Source organism: Cydia strobilella, chromosome 17, assembly GCF_947568885.1.
Source record: "Cydia strobilella chromosome 17, ilCydStro3.1, whole genome shotgun sequence".
Classification (NCBI taxonomy): domain Eukaryota; kingdom Metazoa; phylum Arthropoda; class Insecta; order Lepidoptera; family Tortricidae; genus Cydia; species Cydia strobilella.
The window spans coordinates 11,066,192-11,086,674 of NC_086057.1; the positions used below are offsets into that span (position 1 = coordinate 11,066,192).

General features: G+C 37.9%; 1 protein-coding gene across 1 annotated transcript in view; it reads left to right on the top strand.

The window, feature by feature from the left end:
• The first annotated feature begins 6,262 nt into the window (after window positions 1-6,262).
• Window positions 6,263-20,483, top strand: part of LOC134748715 (protein groucho-like) — an 86,618-nt gene continuing 72,397 nt past the window's right edge. The window contains exon 1 of the mRNA XM_063683486.1: window positions 6,263-6,491. Coding sequence (XP_063539556.1) covers window positions 6,423-6,491 — 69 coding nt within the window. The 5' untranslated portion in view covers window positions 6,263-6,422. The remainder of the gene's footprint in view (window positions 6,492-20,483) is intronic.

Genomic DNA, 20,483 nt, shown 5'->3' on the forward strand with positions numbered 1-20,483 from the left:
GCGAGTTGAATAGGCCAGGGTGTCATTCTAAATGGTTAGTGGCAAGGTGAGTCGAACTTAGGTAAATCAGAAAATGCCTGAGAATTATTAATTATGAGGTGTAATGTAACAAGACGATTATAAGCTCAACACTAATATGATAAATGCATAAGTATGTGTATAATATTTTTCCTTAGGTACATTTGGCCCATATAGGAACGGATATAAGGATTTCTTTATCACTTTATATATTAGGACACGCAGTAACGTATGTTTATAATGGACTTCGTTATTTATCTCTATATCGCTCGAATATTACAAGAGCGAATGAGATAGGATAAATAAAATTAGTGTTCGCGGTAGATCTTCTGGTTTACCCTAAGATTGACTCGGCCAATTCAGGCCAGCAATGACAATACCCTGCCAGGCTTGGATTACGGTGGCGATTAATTCCTAGTTGTGTGGGCAGTTAGCAATACTATCTACTTTACGAAGCCGGCCTACGAATTACTCGACTACTGGAACTTGTTTTGCCGACTAGTTTTCGCAAGCTTTTATCGAACTTCGTAACAGCTACTTTAAATTAAAGTGTTTAAACATGAGGTAAAAGAAGCTTTACTAACTTGGCTGAAAGATAAGAACTTTTCTGGGTAATTTTCTAAAGAGAATTACTTAAGCCCGCATGTTTTAACTGTTTAAATATGAAAAGTGTCAAAACTTTTATATATCTTTAATCTTAGTTAACCTCTTGTTAACTTATATCTAATCGACAGATTGTGATCCGTATGATGTAACATCATCATCATTGTCCACAGCATTTTTGCAGATGATAGTTGCAGCGACCTCTTTAGGTTACATATTTTGAGGAGGTAGTCTACTACATACAGCCTCTACGTCGAATGGCTGATCGGCAGCCGCATCGATCAGAGATGTGTCTTGACTCTTGACTCCTGGCGTAATACCCCATGGCTTATGCATGGCATAGCATGAAGGGGCTATGTAACATACCTAATAAGAATAACAAGAATGCATCGAATGTTTGCAGGTTATTTTTTTATATTAATGTGATCAAATGAAACAATGTAGACACCTATATCTATCTACTAAAGATACAAACTCTATTACACTAAAATGATATTTAAAAACAATATTTGCATATAGAAAAAAAAAATCTGTCATAGCTATGAAATCGGACGTACACCGTTTACAACATTTTTGAACAAATATAGACATCTGTTTTCGACGCAATTAAATTAAACAATATGTTTGTGAATTGTGAACAATTTGTAAAGGAGGTTAGTCCATTCGATCTGTTCGAACTTCTGTTGAGAGCTACACAATATAAAACACAGATGTTTTTGTTTTTGATTTAATCTACTGAAATGATTTTTACTAAGTACCTACAATAGACCCCTAATTGTCAATTAGAAGCACTCGCAAACTCAAATGTTTGTGCTTTCCAGCAGAGAAGGGTCCTTATGCTTCATCTGCAATCTGCAATTATTTGTGTGTATTGTAAACTATCTACTCATTAAGTGAAATGTAACATTTCTTTTGAGTAAATAAAATGACTTAAAGGACCTTTTTATCAAAATTTCTATTGGAATTCCAGAAGGAAACGTCCTTATTGCACTTGAAGCATAAGGACTCTTCTTTTATGGAAAGCCACACATGGCTTCGCTAAACGATTTACGACGAATACGACGGCGCAATTTAGGAATGTCGTAATGAAGGTTTTATGAACGAGTGCGAGAATCTCGCATTAAACTCATCCTTATCACAGGCTCTCGTGGAGGACATAAACCGCCGTTAACATCCTCTCAAACCATTAGAGTTTACAGCCTTTGATAATTCAATATTATCAAGTGCACTCAAAATCGAGTGGACCATAGTAAAAGCTGTTTATTACGCAACGCGTCACATAGCCGACAATGAGCGTAAATATCCCACTTGCCGGGCTATTCAATGATTGACACATCATTGTACGGCTAATGCGACCATCGGATCATTACGCAGTCACTTTATTCACAGGGTCTGTTACATTGCTGCTTGTACGAACTCTCAATCAGGCCGGTGCATACAGGACCGGCGGTGGTTAGCGAAATTAAAATAGTTTAAAAGTACTGGCGCGTGGTAGAGGTACATGGGTAATGCTAATTAAGAGATGGTTATCGGTGCCGTATTAAAGTAAAAAGTAATAAGACTGTATGAGCTTTTGCACGCTCTTACGGCGTTTTTAATAGATTGTTGGTCTCCTGTGAACATTCGCAGCGTGAATTTGCGAAATTCGCAGGAAATAATAGTTGCTTTAGCGGTATAATAGAGCTGACCGAGTAAAGTGGCATTAGGAATGTAGAGTGTGGTATTGGTGGCGATGAGTAACGGGTATCTTGACTTGCACTTGTTCCTACAATAATCGACGTCAAATAAAACAAGTACGATTTTGGACCTTTATACTACTGTAATAAGGCGAATTACGTATGTACTAGGTACTTTACAATTACTAGGTAATGCAATTATGTCAACATTTATTGGTAAGTAATAGTAAATTAGTAATACCATCAAATAATTAAAACATGAAAAATCTATGTTAAAGGTATGTATTTTTATGTAGTTTTTAGGATTCCGTACCCAAAGGGTAAAAACGGGACCCAATTCCTATTTAAGGTACTAAAACTCCACTGTCCGTCTGTTTGTCTGTCACCAGGCTGTAACTCATGAACCGTGATAGCTAGACAGTTGAAACTTTCACAGATTATGTATTTCTTTTGCCGCTATAACAACAAATACTAAAAAACGAATAAAATAAATATTTAAGTGGGGCTCCCATACAACAAACGTGATTTTTTTTTCAAATTTTTTGCGTAATGGTACGGAACCTTTCGTGCGCGTGTCTGACTCGCACTTGGCCGGTTTTTATCTTGTACACGTTTCAGTTCGAGTTCGTATAATTGGATTTGTTTTGGGATTTGGGATACATAATTATAGGTACAGTAGTTTAGGTACCTATACCAAAAGGGAAGTTGGGGAAAGGTGGATATAAATGTATGTATTTATAGGTATAAAAGTTACTCGCAAGCTTTCCTTAAGATACCTATTTAGAATTTCTTTTTTATTTTTCTTTGGAAAAAACCTATTTTTAAAGAATCTACAGGGTGAATCCTAAGTCGTGAACAGAAATATGTGTTTTTTACTGTTAAACTTTAGTTCAAACATGTGGACGTGACAACAGGCAAAAATATGTAAACGTTGTTTGTTAATTCGTTAATAAAAAAAATGTTTTAAATTTACTGAGTCTCATGGTCACCCTAATTGCTACGGTAAACTGTCATAGACCCATAGCATGTTACTAAAATTAATCATTCGACCTTTTTGTATTTGCTGGTAGATCGTTGAAAAAATATTAAATTGACAAATTTAAAAGTCATAAGTCATAACATTACGCTACGAATTCAAATTGAACACAATTATCAATTCGCGTTTAAAATGCCGGCTGCATATCCTTACACACTTTTATTGAACGTTTCGATATGGTAAGACTCGAACGAATAGCACAGAGCAAACTCGAGAAGCATTTCGACAACGTTACCCCGAGACACCAGTGCCGACACAACCTGATTCGTAGCATGGTTCAAAATCTCCGGGACTATGGACAGTTTACTGTTCCAGCTCATGCACAGGCGAGAGGAAGGCCGATTATTCATCCGGAATACCTGTACAGACGGGTACGGAACTTCTTTAACAGGAACCCACAAGCGAGCACAAGACAAGCTGCCAGACGCTTTCGTGTAAGCCAAAGGTACGTGTGGCGTTTGCTTAATGCGTCTGGCCAACATCAGTTTCATTTTCAGCCCGTACAGTATCTCGTGTTAGCAAATTACGCGAAAAGGGTAGAATTTTGTCGGTGGCTGTTGCAAAACCAAGATACAAATATCCTATGGACCGACGAGGCGACATTTACTAGGATCGGTCTTTTCAACCAGCACAACGAACATTGGTGGAGCGAACAAAATCCACACGTTGTGCGAAAGAATGCGTATCAGGTGAGGTTCAGTGTTAATGTTTGGGCGGGTATCGTCAACGATACAGTGATTGGGCCTCGCTTTATTGAAGGGCGTCAGAATGGGTTGAACTATCTCAATTTCCTACGCCATGTCCTCCCAGAATTGCTAGAAGAAGTGCCTGTGGGGGATTTAGTGGACCTACATTATCAGCAGGACGGAGCTCCAGCTCATTTTCAACGTAACGTCCGTAATTACTTGGATAATGAATACCCTGAACGCTGGATAGGCCGAAATGGACCCATACAATAGCCACCGCGTAGTCCTGACTTAACGCCTTTGGACTTTTACCTATGGGGTGAAATCAAGAGAAGGGTTTATGAGCAGGTATCCGACACAGAGGCAGAGCTTCGTCTTAAAATCATAGCCGCTTTTGCCGAGGCCGACGAATTCGTACTAAGGAGAGTCAAAGACAACCACAGAAGACGGGCACAGTTGTGTTGAAGTACGTGTGAAATTAGCGTTAAATTATTTTAAAATAAACTACGATTAAGAACCAATAAGCGTGTTTGCATTAAATGTACAATGTAGGTTTCCGAAATACACATGATGATCTTGTTTGATAACCTAAGTAAAAAGTGAAAATAATTTTACATAACAATAATTAAAAGTGGTACTTTAAGCTACAGACCAAGTCTTGTCGAATAGGGTGACCATAAGGTTGGAGTTCTTGCTATTTAAAATGATTATCCATAAAGTTTAACTGTTCGCTTCTAAAGTTAATGCAATGAATTTGCCTTAAAATACTGCGATAGAAACAAAAAATTCTGTTTACGACTTAGGTTTCACCCTGTATATTTAATCAGTAATGAAAAGCATCATCTAAAATATTATGTTAAAGCTTTAAGTAAGTAAAGCAGTTCGTCGGTTCATGTTTCACATACAATACAATATTAAATATAAATGTTAATTTGAACATTTTGTACTTATTATGTTGTACACGATTGCAATAAATAAATGATAATAGATAAAGGAAAAACCTATCTATGAATGAAGCAAGACTCATAAGCTGACAGTTGGGACAGGCCATGCATTTGCGTCCTACCCACATTTTTCGAGATCCACGCCAGTTCTCGGGCCCTACGAAGACAGATTGTAAAGTTTATGATGCAGTGTGGTTGGCCATAACACTATAAAGGCAGCCACAGCCACACACGTCGCTACCTGAACGTCGCCGCTGTTTGCACCAAACAGACATATTTAAATGACGTGTCAACATCACGCCTTCGAATTAGGCTTTTGTTTTTTGGATATGTAAATGAAAAGAAAACAGTTTCTTAAGATAGGTAGGTACGTATAATATCTAATATTTAAACAGCGTGTTCAGCGTTAGTCAGCGTGCATATTTAAATGTGTAAATACTATTGAATAAAAAAGCAACTGAGTTTCGTTATATATTTCGGCCTTCGGAAAGGTATTTTAGACTAGGTATATATAGGTATGTATAATCTGTGTTTCTGCTACATGATTATGTTAATATGTAAGTACTTACATTATTCTGTCCATCGTAGAAACCTACTAGATATTATCATTAAGCCTCCATCTTGGCTGTATTAAATTAATTACGGTATCAAGTGTGATTAGTTAAATGTTAAATCCGCGGCTATAATAAGATTGTAATTATGTAATTAAGTACCTACTCAGCTCGTAATCTAATCTAACGGTCGTTTGATTATGTTTTAATAAAATGCATCAATAAATCTTCATTTAATTTTATCAGAAACATTGATAATTTACCTACTTATAGGCAACCTAATAGCAAAACTCCGATTAGCAGGCTTTTCCACTTAAACTTAATAAAGCAAACAAAAACATGGTTACATTACCTATATCCGTCCTGGATCCAGCTCTAGCGTGTTAGGTATTATGCTTTGATCCATGATTAGTTAATCTTCCTCTATTTACGGTTACGGAGCCACTAGCTGCCTAGACCGGCAAACTGTAATAGACATATCAATTTCCAGTGGTCGGATTACGCTCCCTCCTGGGCATTTAAAACGTTGCATCTACTTTGCCAAAATAACGCCGAGTCACAGATCGCGATAACCACCCCAAACTCCCCTCCCCGAATAATACGTATCTATTAGAGCGTATATATCTCCGATTCGCCAAAGTATTTCTCAAACATGAAGATAGTCGACGAAAAATTCGAGTGGAGAAAATATGTATGGCAGCGGTATGCGAGGCGGCGGGTGGCAGCGGTGTGGGGGTAGAGGGGGGCCCCCGCGCGCGTCAGTTCGCTCGCGTAGCTCGTGCAGGAAGGACGTACAGCTCGTCGCTAAAGTTTCGCGTGTGACTGACCGTGCGGATTGCTCCAGTGTTGTTAGTGGCTAGTGGAGTGTTGTGTTGGTGTGCAGACGATGCTTGGTGTTTGACGCGAGCATGTATCCAAGCGCGGGCGCGATGAACGCCGCCGCCGCCGCAGCTGCCGTGGCGGCCGCAAGGCATCCGGTAAGACTTCGCCCGAGATCAACCCCGACCCTCAAATCAACGGATATAAAACAGATGTGCCTCGTTTACAATGTGAAATAGTGCCAGTGCTTTGTTTGTGCAACAATAAAGTGTCACAAATTGATGTGATGTGCCAAATTCGATTCCCGTCGGCAAAGAATCGAAAACATTAAAGTCATACCCGAAGCTCATTTGCTCCATTTATTTAAATATGAATTTGGAGTCGACTGACAGCTTCTACCATTGTTATTATCTACAAATGGTTCCAAACTGAGAGAGCGGAGAAAGTGTGCCACCACATGTCTCTGAATGCGCTTATTCGCGCTCTTTATGTGCATACTAGTAGTAGTATTAAGTAGTAGTACTTAACTCGTAATTTGCGAAACACTCAATTTGCACAGTTAACTTTTTTATGCTTAGTGCTGTGAATTGGAAAATTATGGGTAGAAAATGACAGTGCGAATCGTTATGATTTCTTTTAGTCATTACCGTGAACCGTGAATTTGAACCTTGAATAGTTACAACAAAGAAATTCATTTAATACCTAGTTATTTTATATTATATTTTTTGTACAATGTGTGCAATGAATAGTGTTTGTTTTTGTACGGGTTCCTAAACCGACCCTTCTCTCAGTCTTTGATATTTAACGACAAAGGGGCGATACAGGTACGCCAGTATATATTATAAAGTTTAATACCTTTCAAGTAATTGAAGGGGAAACCTGTGATCGCTCCATTATTTTACATTTTAATGAAAGTTTTTAGTGTGTGAAATATGTAGTAGTATATTAATTGTATAAAGGAATTTTAATACTTTTACTTGTGTATTGCATATGTAGTTTATTATATTTTTCAGTTGTTTGTAATAGTGCCAAATTAAATTATCTGTTTAGCCCTATGGTTGACTGGTAGAGAATGCCTTTGGGCATTAATTAAGTCGGCCATTTGTACTTTTTTTTTGTATTTTGTGCAAAAAAAAAATTCAGGTTGATTACTTAATCTATAGTTTCTTACGCATACATAAGCCTAAAAACAATCTGTGAAGATTGGGAACAGTCATATCTTGCTCTTCAAAATACTTACGGCAGAATATTCATGCAGAAATTAATGCAGGTTTCATTTTGTCACGCCCCCTCAAAAAACAAAATAGAATACGCTCCAGTATTTTAAAAGCGAACAATAGTAAAACATAGACAGTTGTAAATATAAAATAAAGCAGTGCTGTAGAATTAAGCTGGGGTGTAATAAAACGCCCCCCGCGGAGACGGCATGTCGCTCTACCAGCGTTACCAGCGCCCTCACTACCCGGTATTGTTGCCGTATTTTATTTCACTAAACGGTTCTCAACGAACATTCAAGCTTTCCCGAATAATGTACCTATTGCTGTAGAGGGAAATACCTATTCATCATTCGCTACAAGAACTAGGTACATTAATTCGAACGATTAGAAATTATTGTTCTTTGTTAAATGCTTCTATTGGCCAATAAAAGTAAATAAGATAAATAATAATAAATATTTTGATTATCTCTACAGTTAGGTATATGTAGATACTCGTCCAATGCGAGGTTAAAATACCCATCTTATTAGTATGTAGCTAGAACCGGGTTCATTCAGAAACGGCAGAAACCATTTGATCATATTTTGCCTATTATAAATTTCGTGTTGTGTAGGCAATTACCTATACACTATAACTAGTAATTACACGTCCCTCTACCATCGTAATTACATTTGATATTTTACGCCAAACCAAGCACTTGATTTGGATGAACCTTCGTACAGGTCTGCAAAAAAAGTGTCGCCACTGTTTTAGACGCTTATACCTATACATTTTTTTACCTTTCATAAGTACCTACCGCTATTACATTATGCAATGTAACATTACGCATAAAGGTGGGTAAATGCATAATCCACACTAGTCTTGAAGACTTCAATTGGTAAGACTATTATGTAGCCAGGTAGACGCCGCTTTCTGATCAATGCTCGTCAGACACTCAATTATCCGTGAAATTGCTTCGGCGGATATCGAACCTACCTACCCACGGCCGCGCGGCTTCATTCTGCTGAGTGAGAATTGAGATGATGCATGACTGATTCAAGTCTTATATTTTATCAGAAATAAAAATAGGTAATGCACCTACCTTATAGTTTGATTAGTAAATATTGTATTTCTGATAAAAGCTGAGTCTCCAAATTTGTGCTTGTAGATTTATTTTACTATCGAAATTGCGTGCGAACTTGCCATCCCATTTAATAAAAAATGTACCTAATTAATATAATGACTTGTGGGCCAAAATAACCACAGAGTGGGTGCCCCATGAGTCAAACCGGGGATCCGGCAGACCTCGTCGGCGATGGCGGGATAACTTGGACTCCTTTTTGAGCGACTGGCCAAATGTAGCTCAAAACTGGGAGGAGTGGAAGAAGAGGGGGGAGGCCTTTGCCCAGCAGTGGGACACAATAGGCTAGTAATAATAATAATTAATATACTATTCGTCGATTAATTAAACCATAGAGTTATACTAGAGCGGTACTGTCATAGTAAATTTTGTAACCCCAGTAAATTCACTGCCATCTGTCGACACACTTTAAAACTAAAAATTAAGATTTATAAAAATACGATAAAATGTATTTAAATATAGATAAATGTTTTTTTTTAAATGCATTAATTATTTTTATGATTTTGACCCATTTTCTTTCACTGATATGCGTTAAAATTGTTAAATAACAAACGAAACAGTCAACGCCATCTATACGACAGTGGGCCAAAACCAGTGGCGCCCTCTGAACGAGAATCAAATTTTCTTGATTTTCGAGGCACGTTTTTTCCTTAGACTGTAAACAAGTAAACATCTATTACGGAGTTATATCTATCTTTGATTAAACCATAAAATGTCCCTCTTTATTCTTTGGTATGACAAGTTTCACATGACATCACCAGAAAAGCGGCAGTTACGTTACTAATGAGCCATAATTGGAGCTCTTATACACTGTAATTAGGATGTTACAATTGCCTGTCTGTCAGTAGTTAGTCTACCTACCTGGCAGCAGTGATGGCTAGGAGATGCTTACATACTTAAGGTACCTACATACTACAAGGATTTAAATGATCCTCTTGGGGTTGCCAACATATATCTAGTATCTATTACTGAGCAAACTTTAAAATTTAAACTTAAACTTGTCAATGTTTTTTTAAATTGCCACTGACAAAGCTAACTTTAGTGACGTCGGGACAAGTGGCCATCAATATCGGAGTGACCAAGGTGTTCGGAAATATCTGAACACAGCGTCTATTATGAAATCGCTAAAGTGCATGTTTAGATATTTTTGAGCACTTTGGCCGTTCCGATATATCTGATGGTGACTAGTGTCTATACATTGGCAATGGTATGAGGAATACATATTGAACTCAAATTAACCTCAAGTAGGTCTAGGCCTCAACCGTTTATTAAGTCGTGTTTTGAGTACGTCACGTAGGTCAAATACCTGTGTCCCTCTACCGTCATTTATGTCATTATGTCAATAAACACGTCATTTGTTATTAAGTTCAAGCATTTGGTTCTAGGGTCAGTCAATTTATAGACACTTACATCAGCGGAAAACACGTGTCTTATCAGTCTTGGCTTCTTAGAATTAAATATTAACCATTATAAAATAAAATTATCACACTTTCACATTAGCGTTACATTAAAAAAGAAATATGTATACATATATAATCATTACCTAAAATGAACCAAAATCACCTGCCACCTAGCCTTATTTGAGTGTGAAGGCACCTACTTATTATTATTGTGTTACATTACACAGTAAAATTGTTTTATTGAGTGTGAATAAGATTGACTAAGTAGGTACACTAATTGGCTAGTTTCAATCACAGACTTGACTTGCATATTTAAATTATTAAAGTAGTCTGCGCTTTCGCCTTAAAAAAAGTGCCAAGCGAGATAGCTCTTTGTTCTTTTTATAGACCACCTATCAAGTGAAAATTAAATTTATGTTGCCACAGCTACACAAAACATGCATTTATAAATGTAATAAATAAATAATAAAATCAAATTTATATTCATGAATCATGAATATAATACAAATCTGGCCTAAAACAGCCGAAAACAAGGCAATACCTTTAAGGCTGCAAACGAAGCCCGCAAGACTCGTGTTAACCAGCAAATTAACACCAGACTCGTTGAGCTACATGGAACACTTAATTCAAAGCAACGATCGATCTGACTTGGTTATGCTAATTTGCTTCCGCGACCACAACCAAAAAAACGCTAAAGGAAACTGGACCCTCAGACTTCTGCATATGGCCGATTTTTGCTATTCTTGGCAATTCCGAAGTCCGACGCCAACCGCAGACCGCAGTGCATCTGTGAGACATTCCCGACGTATACAGACCACAATTTAAATATCAATTTGTGCTAAAACCTTATGTCATGCGGCAATCGTAAATATTATTTGAATTAATTATGAATTAGGGGGAATTGTTATTTGTAAACAATACGATTGTCACGAAAATGGCAAGAAGAATAAATAATATGTTTGTTTAAGTACGTCACTTCTTTTGTCTGGCGAGAATCTCGTAATTCCATGCATAATAATGTTGACTGCACATAATGCGAAAATAAGTGTTATTTATTAGCGATTTGTCACCAGTTTATTTGTTCGAGGCAATTAGCCATCATCACGCGATCTCTATTATGAATGATCATTGATCGTGTACTGAGCACGGCACTTGAGACGAGAAGAGGTCGTATGTCACGGGTATCTCCAGTCGCATACAACTTTTTCTGTTTTGTGACATGAACGTCGCCAGTTTTAAAAATGTCACGTGTTTAAAAGCTGTTCTAGTAACATGAGTCGTTATTCCATGAAGATATTGTGTGATGTGTCCACCGTACTGGGATAATGTTATATTATATACGTTCGCTACTGCCATACTCACATGAGTCGTTATTCCTTTGGGAGCGGTACAATAGCGGCTGCCGACCGTTCCCACGCCGTGTCGGAGGTTATGTTATAAGTTTATTGTTGACAATGCCGAACCATTATGCGGTATTTCTGAACTAAGTTTGTGTAGGTATGTACTATTCACGGAGTTAAGTGAGAGAATTTAAACCGCTTGCTTAGACGATTGATTGTTCTTTTCTGGCAGGTAGAATTTAGCAGGCGTATGTTGTATCGTTTAACATAGGGACTTAATAAAAGTATATTTACAACCATGTTCTTAAACAAGTGTCTCTATTTATTGAATTGGTTCCATAGTAAAAATAATAAAGCGTTGATCGTAAATATTACAAAAATATAAAAGTTGTAACTTATTTAATTTCAGGAATTTTCATTTACCATAACATAATTATATATCTGTACAACATAATATTCCCTCTCACTTGAGTAGGTACCTCCAGTCAAGAATGTTTGTTTAGTTCCGTATTTACGTGGGTGAGTGACGATAATGTATTAATGTATGACGAACTTGATAAGACGCTCTTAACTTATCAAGTATGAACATGTTTGCAAACCGGCTTGTAATGGATCTTCAGATTTGCGGGTATCTCTAACAACCTACACCGCAGCACTTAACGTAAGATCAACATAATTAAATTAATCAAATAATAGATTATGATAATTGTAATTGTACTAGCGATTGCGCTAGCCGGATTGCTCATTGACGTTACACGCAATATAAGAATTTACAATCCTTATTCAACATCGTATTGTTTACGACAATTAGCGTAATAGGCGCAATAAAAAGTTTCTTCTGGAGCAAAATTTCTTAAGTGTATTCCAACTCTTTCTCTGTACGTCGGTGTTTGCTGCGTCATTTGTAGTCATCGCCCGAACCTCGAGGTGAGGAGATGTTTGTCAAAGAGCCTACATATTTGTCTGTTTTCTCGAAATCTCTCGTCCCACTGCGTCAATATTTGACTGACGGCATTACCGCTACATACCTATACCTACATACAAATTGGATCTTCGTATCCAAGTTTCTTCAAACATATCATGCGAGCAAACAAGCATAATGTATATGAAACTGTGTCATTAACGATTATTTTGGTACATTTATATTATAACTCGTTAAAAGGGGTTATCGTGTTGATATGTGAAGTGCCTTGTGAGCTTGAGTCGTTCGTCCGAAATAATTCCTGACATTCGTGGTGATAGCGTTATCAGTGAAAATAAACTCGGCATTTGGAGTAGGCAAACAGTTTGTAAGCGTCGAGATTCCGCTGCGTTACCGCTACGTAGGAGTAGCGGTTACATCACATCGTAGTTGAGAATGACAAATAATCACTGATTTTGATTGGATTATAAAATATTTATATTAGATACATACATAATTAAGTTGTTAACTCTTCTTCAGTTTAGTTGAGTTTATTATGTAACAAATTAGTCATTTTTTTTCTTAATTAATGTCATTAACGGGTCTAGCGCGATTATGTGGACAAAACGCGAGTTTAAAGTGTTATATTTATTTTCTTACAAGTTAACGTTATGCGAAGGGAAATTAAAAAGTAGCCAAATACCTAATAAAGGCCTTTACAAAATATTTCAATCTAAGACACGCGTTTAAAATTAAGAATCATAAATAATTCCCCATCAAAACAACTCAGGAGGAAGCTGGCCCAATGTTTTATTTAGAACAGTTAACTAATTATCATACCTTCCACAATTCTACAAGTGACAGCTCTGGCGCGGCGCCGCCGACTCATTTGTCACTTTCTACACGAAAACAATTGGACATTATCTAAACAGAATCGTTTCAGTGGATTCACAGAAGGCCGTTGTCAATCGCCTGCTAGTGCATGCGGTGAAGTTTCTAAGAAAATTATATCACTGGTGATCCTAGCGCTACCATATTGTTTACTAGTTTTTATTTTATTTTTTCATTACAAAAAGCCGTTGAACATACTTTAAATTTTTTCCCAACTTTAAGGCTTATTAAATAGGGTTTATTTTTGTTTGAATTTAAGCTGAGTTAGGGCGTTACGGCGCCCAAGGCTTGAGTACACTAGTGAGGAGTTCAAATATTTGTGTATTCTTGTTTGATTTGTAAGTGCGAATGGTGTTTAGATGTTTACAGAGTCGCTGAACTTGTGTCGGCCGCGGACCTCTAATGCTGCTAATAAATCGTTGACATCGATCCACTTTATTTATTCATCGATATATGGCTAAATAATAGGACCTTGTTTTTATATTTGTTGAACGAATTCCCGAAAGTGCTGCTGCTGTTAATAAAACAACTGAGATCTTAAACGTATAAAATGGTGCGTCTACAAAAGGTAAACAAACATGAAAGAGTTGCGGGTAATTGACCAACGAGTATAGTTTATAAGCAGTGATTGAATAGTCATGTTTCTCCAAACCACGCGAGGGCTGCCCCGGGCCGCAGCGCTTAAAATAAAACTCGAATTCCGGCCCAATAAAAGAAGTCCTCAGCAGGTAGACGTGGGCAGACAGACGTATTCAATAATTTGAAGTAAGAACACGTTTTTCTTTTTATATCCGTTTAAACGCGTTCTGTTTAGTTTTGTTTTTGTGAGCGGCCTGCATGCGGGCCTTTCATCCGGGCTCTACACAATACTGCCACTCAAAAACGGTTCATTGTATTTTAATTTGACCTTTTCGGTGATAATTCATGGGAATCTTTTTTTCTTATAAGCCGAGGGGAACGTTTATTCAGTCTATTATTGCCGTCGATTATTTTCCTTTTGTGATCGGTTTGAAGTTTGAGAATGATCTTACTCGTAGTACTTATGCTATTACTTTGGGATTGAACTAAAATAGGGTTGCTGTAATAATAGTTTAACTGCGGGGTTGTAATTCTCGCATAACATAATGGTCCATTTGATTTTACGGCAGAATTAAATTTTATTATAATTCTGGTTTGGATGTCAAGTGTCTAATAAAGATCATTTATAAAACATTCATATTCAGTACCTATCAATATATCGGCGGGTTTTATCGAACCGTTGTTAGGATGTCAAGTCATGATATCAAAATTACCTATTAACAAGCGTGAAAATTGCCGCAAACTATATTTATACAGTAATCCAGTTAAATAACCAAATAACAATTAATTCGGTCCGCATTTATTTACCTACTGCATGATGTTTTCCGTTTTAATCGTGGCAATAAAACTTGGTATTACGAACAACGTGGAGGGCGAAAGCGAAACAGCGGCGGTCGCGTAGCGGTCGCGCAGCAAACAAATAATTGAATTCAAACCGTAACTTATTGGCCCCAGTACGGCTACCATGAGTTCCGTAAATGACAGTCGAAAGTGAGAAAGTTAAGGAAAATGTATGGAGTAATTGTACAGTGCCTCTACCGGTCACGTAAAAAACTAAAAAAATCAACTGGCACCATGAGTCACAAACGTTTTAACGTGAGTTTTCGATACATGCCTAACTTCACACCTAAAACGTTCTCTTTCTAACTATATAAAGAAAACTGAGCCAGAATTATTCTAGGTAAATACTTTACGCCGTTTACGCGAATAAACGTGACAGATGTCATCGAAAAATACGTGCGTTTTCGATGTGACATTTCTGTTAACTTGGAAACAACAATATTTGAACGAAATATTTTTATTCGGATGTTTATTACCGTTATATCATGTTACAAATGCATTTCCGATTAAATTATCATTTATATGCTTAGTTAATCATTGTAGTTTTATCACAACTTACCTAAAACACACGAAAAAACAGAAGTATTTGAACGTACGCTAAGAGTGTCAAACAGTCAAACAAGAGGCAAGTGCCCGTTTAGAAAATAATATTAAAATAAATAACTACACTGTGTAAAGTTCGGTCGAATTAAACGCCTTATAGTAAAACTTTTGTTCCTCCAAGAAAACAACCCCACAAATATAATGATTGAGTGTTATTGTAAGGCCTAATCCTATCAGACAACCTGCCATGTCTATCCATCGATGTCTTTATGATGTCTCGATACCTTTTCAAAATGCAAGGTAAATATACCATATGATTAGTGACTAATGTATAAAGTATGAATGTGTATAATGCTTAACGTAGGTAGCAATAAACTTACACCTAAATACTCGTAACCTATAAACTTATTATTTTTCAGGAGTATAACAACAATGATAGTAGCTGATGAAACTTGGAAACTTAAGTAACAGCTATGGAACTGTATGATCACAGCCACATCATCTGATGTGGCCGAATGTGCAGTATTCTGGATGTGACTTGGCCAGTAAACATCATTACACATTCAGAAATTATAAAAACAGGAAGATATCTGAAGAATATAGTGTTATACAGTGCTTTTTAAAAACTAAATAAGAACAAAATATGTTGGTAGTGAAAGTTAGATGTATAGTTGATAAATCACCTAAACCTGAGTAATCTTTAGGTACTTTAACCGCTTCGAACTACATATCAATGCAATTTGTAAATAAAACAGGCCACAGGCAACTCTGGAAATTCTAAAAATGTTATATAGTCATAGAGGTAGATTATGTACCTTCTAGAACGCAACAATATTTCCAAGGTTGTAATAAATAATAATAAAATGAAGTGGTATTTTTTGTTTAATAGGTTTGTAGCATATTTGGTAAGTATGTACAACTAACAGTAATAACTACATCTCATACTAACTTCATATATAAGTATATAAATAAGACTATATGAGTTTTAACTGGTGACCGAAGAGCTGGCGGCTTTCTCGCACAACGTATCAGCATTGCGATACAGCGGGGAAATGCCGCCAGCATCCTTGGTACAATGCCTCAAGGGCCTATTTTAGATTTAAGCTAGTTATTAATTTCGTTTACGTAGTACATACCACTGTATATATCTTGTATGTAAATAAATATGAGATTTGATAATTTAGATTATCATAGTAATACCATTTTTGTTTGCTTTTACGTGGATCTAATCTGCTTGTCATTAGACCCAGTTCACACATACAGTTTCTGATACAGAAAATCATGTGTAATCAAAACAACACTATGGTTTAGCAAGAGTTGCATAGGCATATATATATATGTATAACATTTAAAACTCGCGTTATGAACACATATTAGATTAGGCCCCATTCGCACGAGAGCTTAAAAAGCGTCGCGTTAAAACCCGACGTTGGAGCTTTTTTACCGTTTGTGATATTTGTGTTCATATGAACGCTTACTCCCTGCAGTCCCTGCCTTGTGGAAGTGTAGTAATAAAAACACGCTTCATTTTTTAAGTAGTTTATTTGCGTATTCCGGTAAAAATGGTCGGGACTCGACTTCTTGAATTAATAATTCGGGATCGAGCTCCCACATAGTTATTTGTTACGAATGGTACGATATGCGTTATGTATTCAAACGCGTCTCGGCAGAGCCATGACGATTGACACCAAAGATTGACACTCGACGGCCATCTGACAGCAGCGCCGGCGCTTTTATAACGCTTGTGAGAACAGATACACGGAGGTCACGGAGTTCCGTATGGTCAATTCAATTTACGGACAACGCTCAACGCCGAAAATCGAACAGTGCTCGATAAAAACCGGCCAAGTGCGAGTCGGACTCGCGCACCGAGGGTTCCGTACATTACACAATTTAAACAATGTATTTTTTATGTGAAATGTGAGTGAAAGGTAAATTGCGGTTTACGATTTGTGACGTATTTAAAAAAAAACTACTTACTAGATCTCGTTCAAACCAATTTTTGGTCGAAGTTTGCATGGTAATGTACATCATATATTTTTTTTTAGTTTTATCATTCTCTTATTTTAGAAGTTATGAGTTAGTTTAGAAAGATATGATATTAGAAACCTCAATATCATTTTTTAAAGACCTATCCATAGATACCCCACACGTATGGGTTTGATGAAAAAAAAATTTGAGTTATATTTTTTTTTTTCTATTTTTGTGTGAAAATCTTAATGCAGTTCACAACATACATCTACTTACCAAGTTTTAACATTATAGTTTTTATAGTTTCGGAAAAAAGTGGCTGTGACATACGGACGGACAGACAGACAGACATGACGAATCCATAAGGGTTCCGTTTTTTGCCATTTGGCTACGGAACCCTAAAAAGCGCCGCGCTTAAAAACCGCCTTCGTGTGAATACATACATGGTTACCTATTTGTCATTCAGACGCTTTTTTAACGCGCGTTGAAAAAACTCTCGTGCTTATGGGGCCTTATTTACCGACTATAGTTGGTTAAACCAAATTGGCAGTAAATAAGAACAAAAAAACTATACTCATCCTTTTCTTTTGGGTGCTAGTACCAGTGAAAGACAAAGATAGTATGATTCTCTCTGTCTATGTTTGAAATGAGCATGAATCTAGATTCATGTTTGACAAACTATAGCAATTTTATTTGGTATGAAGTTAGCTGCATAGTTCGTGTTTAAGAGCCCGGTTACGATTTTAGTCGCAAAAATGTAAAGTTGATAGATTTCTTCTGTGAAATTGTACACCTTTTGTTACCTAATTGAAATAACAAGTACTGGTTTCTATTAGCACGACTTCTTATCTCTAGGTTTATCAGATCATTTTTTTGAAAAAAGGCTTACTAAATTAGTAATGAATTTTTTTCTGATGGACGTTTAGGTAAACGCGTGTAAAGCACTGACTTTGATGCTCTTATTTGTAAATTTCGTAAAGTTTGGACTGCTAAAAATGGTAAATTTGTATTACACATATTCTGTACTCTAGGTTTATCAGATTACATTGTTGTTATATGACTTAGAGTTCGAGGAAATGAAAGTTAAACGAATTCAATTTTCTCCAGAAATGACCTCAAAACAAGTGACAATTTCTCCGAAAATCTACTTATTTTCGACGTAGATTGCATACTCAAATAATCTGCAATGTTTACTTAAACTGTTGCTGTACTTCATTTTATTTAAATTGCAACTTTTATTTTCTGACGATTTTTTAAAAACTTCCCCTTTTTCTGGTATAACATCGGTGACACGCGCCCGCGGCCTCAGTCCCGCGCGGGAGCTGGTAGAGGCAGGACGTTTGTTGATCGGCTCCGCACGTTGCATCGACGACGACGAAGTTATTTATCATTGTGTGCGTCGCTCGCCGTGTAAAAAGTTATATTTGTTTGCGTGTTTGGCTGTACTGTGTGCGTGTAAACTGCGACCAGAAACTTTAATCCTTGGGTTGTAAGTACTTGTTTATTAACCGCCTTAAAAAAAAGGAGGTTCTCAGTTTGACCCGTATGTTTGTATGTATATGTATGTATGTATGTTTGTTCGCGATTATCTCGCATTTGGCTGAACCGATTTTGATGCGGTTTTTAGAAAAGTGTTTGTTACATTCTGGAGAAGGTTTTAGTATACATAGAGCTGAGCTGATGCTGAACCCTGGCTGTACCTAGTGGAACGCAGGTTTAGTGCAACATAGGCACACGCTGTTTTGGTTATTCGACACGTCTTGATGAGCAATTAGGAGAGCAGTACCCAAGATGGAGCTGATGCTGAACCCTGGCTGTACCTAGTGGAACGCAGGTTTGGTGCAACATAGGCACACGCTGTTTTGGTCTTCCGACACGTCTTGATGAGCAATTAGGAGAGCAGTACCCAAGATGGAGCTGATGCTGAACCCTGGCTATACCTAGTGGAAATCAGGTTTCGTGCAACATAGGCACACGCTGTTTTGGTTATTCGACACGTCTTGATGAGCAATTAGGAGAGCAGTACCCAAGATGGAGCTGATGCTGAACCCTGGCTGTACCTAGTGGAACGCAGGTTTGGTGCAACATAGGCACACGCTGTTTTGGTCTTCCGACACGTCTTGATGAGCAATTAGGAGAGCAGTACCCAAGATGGAGCTGATGCTGAACCCTGGCTGTACCTAGTGGAAATCAGGTTTCGTGCAACATAGGCACACGCTGTTTTGGTTATTCGACACGTCTTGATGAGCAATTAGGAGAGCAGTACCCAAGATGGAGCTGATGCTGAACCCTGGCTGTACCTAGTGGAACGCAGGTTTGGTGCAACATAGGCACACGCTGTTTTGGTCTTCCGACACGTCTTGATGAGCAATTAGGAGAGCAGTACCCAAGATGGAGCTGATGCTGAACCCTGGCTGTACCTAGTGGAAATCAGGTTTCGTGCAACATAGGCACACGCTGTTTTGGTTATTTGACACGTCTTGATGAGCAATTAGGAGAGCAGTACCCAAGATGGAGCTGATGCTGAACCCTGGCTGTACCTAGTGGAACGCAGGTTTGGTGCAACATAGGCACACGCTGTTTTGGTTATTCGACACGTCTTGATGAGCAATTAGGAGAGCAGTACCCAAGATGGAGCTGATGCTGAACCCTGGCTGTACCTAGTGGAACGCAGGTTTGGTGCAACATAGGCACACGCTGTTTTGGTCTTCCGACACGTCTTGATGAGCAATTAGGAGAGCAGTACCCAAGATGGAGCTGATGCTGAACCCTGGCTGTACCTAGTGGAACTCAGGTTTGGTGCAATATAGGCACACGCTGTTTTGGTCTTCTGACACGTCTTGATGAGCAAATGGGAGAGCAGTACCCAAGATAGAGCTGATGATGAACCCTGGCTGTACTTAGTGGAACTCAGGTTCATTTATTGTTATCAGAACTTCCACCCCCTTTTAACCCCCAGTACCTACTGCATGTTAAACGTGTGGTAGCTCTGGTCAGGTGCCTGCTTCATCTGGCAGCCCTCCAGGTGTTCCAGGTCTTGAAGAACTTAACCTGCCTACAGCATACTCTACCAACTTCAGATTAAAAGAGTTTTACCCCTGATCTGATGCGTCCAGCAGCACTCCAGGTGTTCCAGGTTTTGAGCTGTCTCCGTCATACACTACCCACAACACGTTGAGCGAGTGTTACCCACCCTTTGCCCTTGACCCTTTGCACTCAGCAGCACTCCAGGTGTTTCAGATCTGGAGCTTTCCCCATCATACACTACCAGCGGCACGTTGAGCGAGTGTTACCCGTTACCCCTGACCCTTTGTACCCAGCAGCACTCCAGGTGTTCCAGGTCTGGAGCT